The sequence below is a fragment of the Artibeus jamaicensis genome, unplaced genomic scaffold (genome assembly GCF_021234435.1).
Source record: "Artibeus jamaicensis isolate MK-2021 breed Jamaican fruit bat unplaced genomic scaffold, CSHL_Jam_final scaffold_1031, whole genome shotgun sequence".
NCBI lineage: Eukaryota > Metazoa > Chordata > Mammalia > Chiroptera > Phyllostomidae > Artibeus > Artibeus jamaicensis.
In genome coordinates this window covers 7,757,500-7,770,315 of record NW_026522026.1, presented here as the reverse complement: position 1 = coordinate 7,770,315, position 12,816 = coordinate 7,757,500, and the positions used below count along the sequence as shown (strand labels likewise).

General features: G+C 35.4%; 1 protein-coding gene across 2 annotated transcripts in view; it reads left to right on the top strand.

Moving 5' to 3' along the window:
- ANTXR2 (ANTXR cell adhesion molecule 2) overlaps window positions 1–12,816 on the top strand; it is a 153,771-nt gene that overhangs the window by 82,538 nt on the left and 58,417 nt on the right. For both annotated transcript variants that reach the window (XM_053655651.1, XM_053655650.1), the window contains exons 13-14: window positions 6,187–6,231; window positions 7,691–7,783. In XM_053655651.1, the coding sequence (XP_053511626.1) occupies window positions 6,187–6,231; window positions 7,691–7,783 (138 nt within the window). The remainder of the gene's footprint in view (window positions 1–6,186; window positions 6,232–7,690; window positions 7,784–12,816) is intronic.

Sequence of the window (12,816 nt, the reverse complement as noted above, 5' to 3'; positions counted from 1 at the left end):
CAATGCAGTTCACTGTTGACAGTTCTTTTCACTCTTTTCTGAATATCAGAACATATGATTGCAGCAAGCTGGCTGCAGGCTCCAGTGCTGACATTTTCTAGCGCAAAGAATGCCCACATCACTCGAACATTTGAAAAGTGTTAATGAGCAGATCAAAAGGACTGTTGCCTGAAGCAGCTAACTTTTTTTCCCTAAGAAATCGGCTCTCCTCCAAACTGAAATCTTAATTCTAGCAGCTAAGTAGATGAGATGTAATCCTCCCTGATGATGATAATAACAAATGAAAAAAATTGGAGAAGAATCAAACTCTGCATATGGTTCATAAAGTGGTGAAAGTGTTTTCCAGAATCTTCAATACAGAGCTGAAGGATGCTAAGTGGAAAAAAAATCCTGGCAACTGGGCAATATTATGCCTTTTAAAATCTGCAAATTCTCATAAAATATGGTGCATATGAATACATCTTTTTCTGAAATGAATGTGTTCTTACACTATTTAATACAAGAATGGGATTCTCATGACTGTTTTTTAATGTATTTGGACTAACAGTAAGGTTTTCTTTTATCCTGTAGTAGTTTTAATGAAATAACAGGGATATCAGTTAGACTGAGATATTTTCCACTTTTGGCTTTTGGGCTGAATGGCTTCAGATTATTTTCCCCCTCCTTTGTTACGTACGAGGCCACGTGGAAAACTGAAGAGAGGGAGCATTTGGAGATGTCACACACACACACACACACACACACACACACACACACACTCAAAAACCATTTTATTTTTCATTCCATCATCTCTGGGTTAGTGATGTTGGGTATGTGAATTGACAAGTTAGATCTCAATAAAATGGGAATGATAACCTCTATTACACACAGTTACCATAAATATTAAACTATTTCTATCTGTATATATACCTACCTATTTATTTATACATTTACACATCTATTCATCTATGTACCTTAGCCAGTAACAATTTCTCAAAAAATCTTAAACCTTTTCTTCTGTACTCTTTCCCTTTGTAGTCCAAATCTTATTTTAAAAGGATGTCATATGGCAGAAGATGGTGAATTAGAGTTTGGAGGTAGATGGATCTGAGCCCTGAGTTTGAATCCTAATCTAATGTATTGTCTTTGTATATCCTTGAGTAAGTTATTGAAGTAAGAGTCTCCCTCTCTTTGTATTTAAAATGGAGACACACATAGGAACTGCACAGGGTTATAAAAATAAGAGAAACATAGTGTGTGGTGTATGGCAGAACCAATAAAGAGTAGTTATGAGCCACAGCTCTGGTCAGTTTCTGAAGATGCTATCATTTGTTGTGGTTGTGGTTGTGGTTTTGCCTCTTCATTTACCAGATAAATATTTGATTTAAGCAGAGTTTTAAGGCCTTTCTTTCTGTTGTTAACAATGTATATATATATATATGTCAGGATTTCAAAATCAATTTAAATTTATAATGTCACACATAGTCATTTGTAAAATTAATTACATGTTATTGGAAAACAAACTCCAATATTCTTTTCTGGAATAAGGTGAGTACAGATGCATTTAGACATACAGTCTACTGAATTATGGAAAGGCACAGAAGCAAAAGTCCTGGTGGAAATAATATGATTCATAGGTTTTTAAAAACATTCTCTTAGAATTTTCATACTGGAAAAGACCTACAATTAATCACGTTAATTTTCGAAATGAAGAAACTTGGGTAGTCTTATATCTTCCCATCTGCCAATGAGTTCCTTACTTCTCTGACTTTATTGGTTGAAAGAGAGATTTGATGCTTTATTTTCTTGGAACAAGCAAATTTTAGTTTCATGGAAGTCATCTCTGTTTATCACTTATATTTTCCTTCCTCTTTTTCTTACAAACTTAGAGGTTGGCTGTGAGCCTTTGAGAAAGTTTTCAGCTATTTCCTTCAGCTTACTTTCATATTTTTTATTACCTGCTGTTTGCAGAGCACTTTATTAGTCACTAGTGATGTTTACAAGGAGAAATGATTATTGCTCTTAAGAAATCTACAGTCTTAATGGGTAACTGAAAAATTAAAAAATAAACATAATGGTTCAACTGAACAGCAAATACAGTTTTAGAAGTTTTTAAGCTTCCATATAAAACAACAGTAATTTGATAGGATGGTCTGTGAAAGCTGGGTGGGACTCAACATGGAAATGGTCATATTATTTGGAGGAAACAAAGGGATCTTCAGTCTGCTTGGAGTGGAGGTCCTTGTAAAGGGATGTTTGTAAATGGGGGTTAGTGAGAACTACACCACACCAAGGCATCTGAACAATGAGAATAGAAGACCTGGCTCATGTAAGTGTACTGAAAAGGAGCTTTGGTTTCTCAGGCTGAGGCTTGTGATACCAGATAATGGGTTTCCAGTAAAGTAAAAGAATGCAAAGATACCTCTCACTATCCTGTTTGTGAGTTTGTGAGCAGTGATGATATAAAGATTTTAAATTGAAATTTAGTTTGTATCAGTGCTAATACTAGATGCTATGCAGGATAATGAGTATGCATAAAAAATGGTGGAGTCATAGACTGGGATGTTCAGTGATTCCTGGGAGGTCTGTAGAACAAGGCCAGGGATACTGTTTATGTCCTTAGAAATGTATATGCCAGTGCAAGTAGAGGTAATAGGCAGAGTAAATTTGAAATCCTCACAAGGAAATGAAATGAGTTTAGATATATTATACTCACATACTCACTGGAATGAAGGATATATTCTTGTCTTTCTCTACTGAGAGAACCTTAGAAAACATATTATGGTAATTTGCAAAATTAACAGTGGGAGTGTGATTTGTGAAATTGTCCAAATAACATTCAGTAATTCATTAGTTTCAGTTGTGGTTGTTGGAACCATTGATCCATTTTGACCAATGAAGTGATCAATTAAGCTTCTGTTAGAAAAATATTGACCAGGCTACATAAGTTAGATTAAGGGATGGATTTAGAGATAGAGAAACAACTAGATGTCTAATTTAAGTAAAGAGAGCATTTAGATATTGACACCAAAAATAAAAGCTTATGGTAATTAAAGACTATCAATCAATGTTATTAATATATTATTAATTAGAATTCATAGAATGGGAGTGAGGAGTGGTGGGGTGCATCTGTTTTCTCTGAGCACCATTCATTTACTTAAAATAGGTTGGCCATACTTATTATGTTAATAGCAGTTCTGGAAACCACACTTTGACATATCAGTCAAGTGAATATATAGTAAAGAAACTGAATGAGATGAACAAGTAACTCAGAATCATTGAAAGAGAAATGTTGCAATGTTTAGCTTCCAGATGAATAGGCTCAATAGATATATGGTATCATCCTAGTATTCAAAAATAGGAATTGCTCTCTTCTGGATGAAAAATTAGTTGTGTGTCTGTGTGTTTCCACATCTAAGGATTAGTACTGAAGAGTGGAAACTGCAGAGAAGGAGGCTTTGGCTTCTTTTGGGGGAAAAACTTTCGAGTGATTTGAGTTTCTTGCCAGTGGAATGCCTTGTTCTGTGAGCTAGTGAATTTCCCTTTATTGCAGGAGTTCAAACATAGTTGGATTACAGCTTGGTGGGAATATTTCACAGTATTGAAGTTCTGGTTGAATGTGCATTGGAGAAGTTGAAAAATGTACTTTTTTCCCTTTCTCTCCCCTCCCCTCCCTTCCCCACTTTTTCCCTCTCCTTTCTCTCTTTGACCCTTCCTTCCCCCTCTTTTCTATCTTTCTCACCTTCCTCATTTCTTCTCCTTTTAAGTTCCCCTTTTTCCTTCCTTTCTTCTCCCTTACAAAATAGAAAATTTGCTAAGTACTGGGAGTGCAGTGAGGAACAAAGAAGACAGAAAACCCATCCTTTTGGAAGTTACAGTTTGGGGGGAGCTGTTATCCACTCTAATAAATGCTAGGGAAGAACAAACATGCATCGGTGCATGTGAAGGGAATCTGATCTGCTTTTGGAAATTTGAGGAATTCATGGGAGGGGGAGATACTTGAAAGAATCTATTTGGTATGGTAAATGATTTGTTGAAGTCATTTAGAAGAGAGGAAGAAATTATAGATTATGTGAAAAATTTGAGGCTGCAACTAGAAGAAAAAGAAGAAAGAAGAGCTGGGCTTTTAAATGACGACATTTTAGTTGATTTCACTCTGCTGAGTGTAGAGTGTTGACAGGGCCAGGTTTCATTGTTTGAATTTGGACACTTAGGTTGATAAAAATATGGAGGGCTTCTTTTTATACAGGAAATTCACCTGTAGCTTAATATTCTTAACTTTCTTTTATTTTACTATGATATTTTAAACCTTCATCCTCTACTGGCATTTATTTGTGGGTTAACTGTAAAAGTTCACAAATTTTTGTCTTTCAGAATTGCCAGAAAGAACTAGAATCTTACTAATAAAATAAAATTGAGTTAAACAAAATGGTTACATAAAAATAATAGCACTTCTTGTAGCATTCAAAAATAATAAGAGTCAGTTTGAGATACAGTCGTGCTAAATTACTGTCCAGTTGTATCTGTGGGGTTGTAATTACTGTCTGTGTATTCTTTCCCCAAGATTTACATCTGAACTAAAATTTGAATAATGAAAATTTTATACATAAAAAATTAAGAGTTCTCTCCACATTATAAATAACATTTAAAAAATACCTTTCATTAAGGAAAATTTCAAACATACACACAGAGAAAGACTAAAATAATGAATCATGTATGTCTGTCTCCTTCACTCAGCTTCAATGGTTATCAATTTTAGACCAACCCTAAGTCCAAATTATTTTGGTGAAAGTGTCAACATCATATCATTTAACCTGGAAGAATTTCAGCATGCATTTTCAAAAGACAAGCAGTCTTTGAAAAAAACAAATCCAGAATAATTAATAGTAACATACCTAAATAGTAATAATTCTTTGATGATATTCATTTTCAGTGATTATTTTAAACTTTCAAAAATTTACTAATCTGAACATTTGGCATTAGATGAAGTGAAGAGGTTTTTTTTCAAAGTTTATTTTTTCTCTCAGTGTAGAGACTCGGGTATGTACCTGAACAATCAGAAGCCACTGGTACTTGGTCAATAATTTTCTAACATGATGGTGTGAAAGTCCAGATACACCAACACCACCAAGTGCATTTAAATGAGATGTCAGGCTCCATTCTGCTCGCATAAAGAATTAACCATGTAAAATTTCAAGAAAGAATATAGTAAGTAGTGATCCACAGGAAAAGAAATGTTAGCTAAAAAGTTGGTTTGCTTCTAGGTTAAAGGCTGGGGAAGGAGTATGTTAATTTCTCTATTATCTCCTCTAAAGCAAATTAAGTTTTGTATTGCCAATTTATGAAAAAGTCAATGAGTCATAACAGGAAGATTTCACTCATCAAGTCCCACTCTGTTTGGGGGGATGTACTGCAATCTAGTGACATTTACATTTTGACATTAGAAGAATCACATAGTGAAACTTTGTGCAAGGCATTTGACAATTTTGAATCTAATAATATGAATTAATGATATATCTCTACCATAAGATCAAATGAATGAATGTGGGTGAGGGGTTTTGTGCATTTTAGGTGCTTTTTATCTACTTTTGCCTAACAAATGACTCCACAACTTCACATCTTCCAACAGCGATTTAGTGTCTTCTTGCTTCTGTAGAGATGGGCTCAACTAGGAGAGTCTCACTCTGGTGTCCTCTCATGTGATTGCAGTCAGGTGGCAACTGGGCTAGAGTCAACTAAAAGTTTAGGAGGCCTCTATGTCTGGGAGAGATTCTTCCCTCATACATCTGGCACCTCAGCTGGGATGGCTGACATAGCTGGGGGCTGGCCAGCTGCCTCTTTCTGGTCACTCAGCCATTCTGTAAGGTTATCCTGGGCTTCCTCACAGCTTGATGATTGCAGGGTAGACTTCTGTCATGACAGTAGGCTTCCCTCAGAATGATTGTTTCAAGGATTTAAGGGAAGCAGAAAAACTTCTTTTGACCTAGCCTCAGAAGTCACATGGTACCACTTCTACCTCATGCTAGGTAGTGAAAACCTACTTACTGTAACGTTCAAATTGAAAGGGAAGAACATTCATATTGGGAGGTAAGGACATCGTGGGTGCTAACATAGTATTAAACTAATCTAATTATTTTTTACACATCCTTACTGTTTTCTCTCAATGCCACCAAAAGTTTTCACATTTGATTTTGTTTTTCTGGACAGGTTATCAAGGATCCTCCTCCACCACCACCCTCTGCACCAAAAGAGGTAAGCAAGTGTCAGATAAGTAATAGAGGCGTTTTTCTCTGTGTGAACGTGTTATCCCCAAATTTGACCAATTACATTATTGTTGAATAACTGTAACACCCATGTATGGACTTCTGAATTCATGAAAATCGATTGTTATTGTTGGTCCTCATGATTTTTTGTGTGTGTTAAAAGGGATGAGTTCCTCACACATTGATAAACATAGACTGGCTATCGAGATCCATAGTACAGAGATTTAATTGACTTCTTAGAGCAATATATCAATAGTTCTGATCTCACTTATTTTATTTACAAAACGTTGGAAAATCCAAAGAAGCAGTTTAAAAACGTTGTTCCTTTCTTCACAAGGACTATTGCAGCAGGCCCCTGACCCACAGTTTCCCTTTCTGTAGTTTCAGTTACTGGTGGTCAGCTGTGGTCACCCGAGGCCTGAGAATATTAAATGGAGAATTTCACAAATAAGCAATTTGTAAGTTTTAAACCACATGCCATGCTGAATGGGGTGATGGAGTCGCAACCCCTCCCACTCTGTCCTGCCCCGGACACGCATCACCCCTTTGTCCGGAGCAGCCCTGCTGTATGCCCGCCTCTTACTGACTCAGTAGCCGTCTCGGTTATCAGATCCACTGCCACAGCATCTCAGTGCATGTGTTTGGTGAACCCTTGTTTTATTTAATGATGGCCCTGAAGTGCAAGAGTCGTAATGCTAGCAATTTGGATGTGCTGGAAAGAATCCATAAAGGGCTTCCTTTTTGTGAAAAATTGAAACTTCTCAACTTAATAAGAAAAAAAATATGCAGAGGTTGCTAAGATCTATAGTAAGAACAAATCTTCTCATCATGAAATTTTCTAATTTATAAATTAAACTGTATATAGGTATGTATGTACACAAAAGAATCCTGTGTCTAAGGTTTGGCACTATTCCCAGTTTCAGGTACCCACTGGGGTCTTGGGGGAAATGAAAGGGGACTACTATATTTTCATATAACTCTATTAGCCAGAATTGTGTTAGAATATGAAATATGGAATTACTGGTGTTGTACATTTTCAAAACTTCTCAACTACCTAACAATTTAGTACTTCACAGGATTCAAACTTACACATACTTTGCTGCTTTAAATGATTATTGAAATGCTATCTTAATTTTTATGTTTTATCTTTTTAAATATGAATTGATGAATAGGAAAAAATGATGCTCACAGAAACTTTTGGCAACCTAGTGAATGAGGGAGATCCCTAAAAATTGTAGAATGGAAGGAGTCCTCATATTCTCTAGAACCCCACAGGAGATTTATGCATGTAAGCACAAATACATCTATGTCCCTCACATGTCACTTCTACTACATTTCTGCCATATGAATTGCATTAATCAGAAAAGTAGTTAAATATAAGCCAGTTCTAACTAAACAATATGTTAATAATTTAATTTAACCAATTTTTAAAATTTTTATTGAACTAGGAGGAAGAAGAGCCCCTGCCAAACAAGAAATGGCCAACTGTGGACGCCTCCTATTATGGCGGTCGAGGAGTTGGAGGAATTAAGAGAATGGAGGTTGGTGTCTCTAAAAATAGAAGCTGCTAATTTGGAATGTGTATTGCCAGAACTGTTAAGCCATGGAAACTGTAATTTTTATAATTCACTATCACAATACATCCATTTTTACTTAACACTGGGTCTTTTGGGGATTTTTTTCCCCTGTGGAATTATCTCAGCCATTTCAAAACTGTTCAGGAAGAACTGACTTCATTAGTCAAAGAATTGCATTGATAAAACATCTGAATTCTAAAGGGCAAAACAAAGTTAGGGTTTTTCTCACTATTTTGGAAAAAATGACTGTAGAGAATATCAACTTTGAAGAAATTAGCCACTTACATTTGCAACAATGCTCATCTTTGAAAAGATCTACTAGTTACATACTGTTTAAGGAGAAAAATGTTAAAATATTCAGTAGCATGAGTATGACCATATCACAAACATAGAGGAAGCACATTTAAGGCTTTTTTTTACAGCTTTTAGTTACCACTTATGAACAATGATAATTAATATTAAGTATCATTTATAGAAAGTATTAAATTTTTTTACTGACTCAAATTGTGGAATAAATTGAAATTTAATATTATACCTTAAAAATCAAATGAGGTCTTCTTACAACCACATACATATTTTTTAAAGTGATTAGTTAATAATAAGCAATCATTGCCCACCCTGAGCCCTTAACAACTTCAGATAGGCCAGCATCTCACCTCAACGAGCAACTGATAGAATTTTTTCATTGATATATTGACTTTATTATTAAACACAGTCTTGACATTTTTCTCAACATTAGTTATCCTTGAATTTTGCTCCTGGATGAGTTCTTTTGTGCTGTGCAGTCACGGCACACGTCTCCTACTGTCATATCTGCTTTGTCCCATTACCACCAGCAAAAGTCAGCTAATGAACAACCTCAAAACTGTTGCAATTTTCTGTTTTTATATACTTCAGTAAAGTTCACATTCTCAAGAAAAGTTTCCCCTTTTCAGAGTAAATTTCAGTATTTTTAAAAAAGAAGTGCAAGCATACTTAACATGATTGTCATTATCTAAATGGTTATTCAAGTCATCTGATCATGATTGTCACTTCCTTGAACACTTTAGATATTAAAAGAATACCCATTTTCCCCTCAGAGCTTGCCACTGTATTGCTGCAATATTCTCTGAGACAAGCACCTCATTGCCAATAAGCCATGGAAAAGGCAGGGGGTAATAGCTATTAAGTGTGTGTTTTGGAGAAGAGATGGCATCTGTGTTTGCATCTGGGTGGCTGGGAATATCAAGTAATATGAAGAGGGTAGCTGGGCTAACTCTTGTTTCTTCACGCAGAAGGCAGGTCACCTTTCAGCTTGCCTTTGTTGTGTCATTCTAGGCTTGGAGGGGTGGGAAAGATTGGATTAGTTATTCTCATGTATTTAAAAAATACACTTGTAAATAAAAGTGTTGCATATGGGTATCTAAATATGATCTGTCACAACTTATTTTTAATTTAGCCTCATTCCAAAATGTATGTGTAAAAAGATATATGCAAGAGGAAAAAAACGTTTTGACAGGATACACCATAAGATGTTAGAATAGTTGTCTCTGGATAGAGTGATTTTCAATTTGTGCTATCTATTTCTCATTTTGTTCTTATTGACATTGAACATGCACTAATTATACAGGATAAGTCAAAAGTAGGTTTACAGTTGCGATTATGTGAAATAGTTATTCTTGTATTATTATTTGTTAATTATTGTATTATTTTCCATACGAACAACCATAAACCTATTTTTGCCCAACCCTGAATTCAGAATAATAAATTAAATTTTATTTTGAAATCCACACTTATAAAATACTACACACAAGATATGGATGTATCAGTATGTGATATATTAGTATATTTTCAATGAGTAAATCATGTTCTTGCTGAAAAGTCTAGAAATTATGCCAGATTTATGCTAGTTCAGTATTCCAGTGTTCCAAAGACTGACATTTCTTTCTAAAGAGAAGCAAAGCATAGGCATGATCTAAATGGCTCCTGAATTAAAGGGCATATTATTGGTTTATGCTCAAGAAAGCCAAGGTCTCATGCATATTTTTTAATAACTTGCATTTAAAGTTTTAAGTGTTATTGACTCTTAATATGTGAAATTATATTGCCTGTTCTATTCAGTTGAGAAAAATTTATGAAAAGGACTCACCCACTTTTAATAAATTGAGCTCCATTTTAGCCTTAGATAATTCTGGCTACATTTCATGGTGTATTCTATCAATGAGGTGGAAATGGGAATGAGAAAATATGAGAAAGTAAATGAGGGCATTACAAAGGGAAAACACAATACATAAAAATGCAGAATAAAAATTGAAATGAGAATTAAGCATCAATAAACTTTCTCAAACATGAACTTATTTAAACTTGGAGAGGGAAAATAGGATACATACTCTGTTTTAAAATTATGTTTATTCAAACCTGGAGATAATTTCCTTTTAAAAATACATTCAAGTGGGGAAAGTAAAAGGAATGACAGAAATTATGACTACATCTGAATTACAGAACAAATCTTCATAACTAAGGTTATTTTAGGCTGGCATAGGGATTTCACCTAGAAAATTTTTTGCTCCTATTTTAAATTAAATATTTAAACACTATGGTAATGGAAATTTGCAGAAAACTGGAACTGAGCTGATGTTAATAGCAGCTGTTAGCACAACTGATCCACAATACCTAATGACTTAAAGTGTGTGTTTCTGCCAATTCAGCGTGAAACTGTGTTTGTTTCTTTTCTCAATTCTGAAATTGCTCCTTTACGATATAACCTCCTAGTCATCCAGATATGCTCTGGGAATTACAGACTTTTATTACTTATCATGAAAGCCAAGTTAGAGTTGGAGGAATTTAGCTATCAAGCTTGTGCTTATTTTTCTTTTCACAGTAAAAACAGCCAGGTCTATGAACTGTGCGAAGGCTCCCTTTAGTGATCTAATCTCAGTATTTCTTTGTCCTGTCTGACCATCTCAGTCTGGTCAAACTAAAATATTGAATTTATGCTTATACTTGCACATATCACCTGCTTTTAAGGGTTTGGGGAAAACTATAAAGTTAGACTTTGAGATTAAATGAGAATTGGTTTTTTTGTTTGTGCTGATGTTGATGATGATGATACAGCTACTTCATGAACTAACCCTAGTAGATTTATTTAATAAATTTCCTTAGAACTCAGCAACTGTATTTCATAAGTATAGTCCTTTGAAAGCTGAGTCCCTAGAAATGGCATGTTGGGTCAGAACTTCAGTCTAACTAGCTTTGTGTCTTGTCTGAGAATGGTGTCAGTGAAACTCGGAGGGAAGTGTGATGGCCATTACCTCTGTGAGCAATATCGGCTCTGGAGGCTAGGCTAGGGAGCAGTAAATGTTAAAATATGTACTTTCTGAATGGATCTAAAATGTATCCTTCTTATATTTCTATTCTGGGTTACTTCTCTGAGTTATGATAGTCACACATTGACTGAACCGTGTATCTTTTTCCATGTTTTGTTTTTTCCCTTAAAATGGAGACTTTACAACTGCAAGGATATGTGTCCTGATTTTAGGATTTTGTAATTCAATTTAGCCATATATAAAGATTTGAAAAGTTTTAGTTTATCGAGGAGAAGACACTATGATTTGAAAGATGATGGGGACACTGGCCCACAGTGTCCGAGTCATTATGGATGAAATGAGACATTCACACAGACTACTGAGTCTGGTGGAGGAAAATGGTGGGCATGGCTTTTCTCTCAAGGAGAGCAAAAGCCGCAGCCCTTGCTGTGACCAGTCTTTATTGGGTTTCTTGGCACATTACATGATGGTCCTGATTTACTATGCAGAGGTTGCCTTAGGTGGTTACCTTTTAAAGACAATAAAGGAGTCAATGCCACTAATCACATCACAGAAGAGAGATATTTGCAAATGAAAAGGGACAAGTGATTGGACTGGTTACATAGTTTAGGAAAGTTTAGCATGGATTTTAGGAAGTTACTTTGAAGTAAATGTTTGTGACTGGGGGCTGGGACCGCTCCACCCAGAATGGTCTCCTACAGAAAGGGAAGGTCATTTCTCTGGAAAGAGAGCCAGGTATCTAGCTCTAAAGTTTTAATGGTGTTTAACACAATTTTAATAACCTCATAAAGAACATTCTAGTACCACTGATCACATTGAAAGATACAGATTCATTTTAATGTCTCAACAGAGTCCTATTGAAATTGAAAGTCTGTTCTAAAATAGTAGTAAAAATATCTAAGTAAGCCTTATCAAAAAGCTGTGAATAGTTCTTCCTATGAACAGTGATTATCTGTATTCCTACCCACGAATTCGGGTCATTAAAATGCTTTAAAATGTATTTAATCTTTTTTTTTTAGAAATTGCTTAACTCTGGTGAGTCAGGGGGCCCTGGATGGGACTTCCTATCGTTTTTTAGCACTTCACTTAGGTTATCTTTGTCATCTCTGGAAATGTCCTTGGTTTTGGACTTCCCCACTGCTCTGGTTGCGCAAAGCCCTCCTCAAGGGGCCACATCCTATTTACATGCTCACGCATGAAAAAGTTTAGCTCAGATTTAGCTCTTATTTCTCGTTCATTGTAAAATAAAATAATCACTTGACCCTGTGGTTTTTCAGTGTCCAGAATTTTCAGAAAATGGAATTACCTAAAACTTATGGAATTCCCTGAGTTTTTTCTCCAAAGCAGTTTTTTCCAGATTGTCTACCTCAAAGAAAAATTGCTATGTCAACTAACATACTCAGAAGAGAGCAGGAACTAAACACTGAGTTACTTTACAAAATCGAGCTTTACAAAAGTAAGGAAAAGTCATATAATTATTTTACTTCTGAAGACTAAATGTTTAAATCACACATTTTGCCTTAATTGAACTTGATGAACAGACACTTCTCCAAGGAGGGCCTTGGAGACATGCAGAGGGCCCAGAGACATATGAAAAGATGCTCAGAAGCACTAGCCATCAAAGAGGTGCAAATTAAAACCACAATGAGATACCACTTCACACCAGTCAGAATGGCCATCGTAAGCAAATCA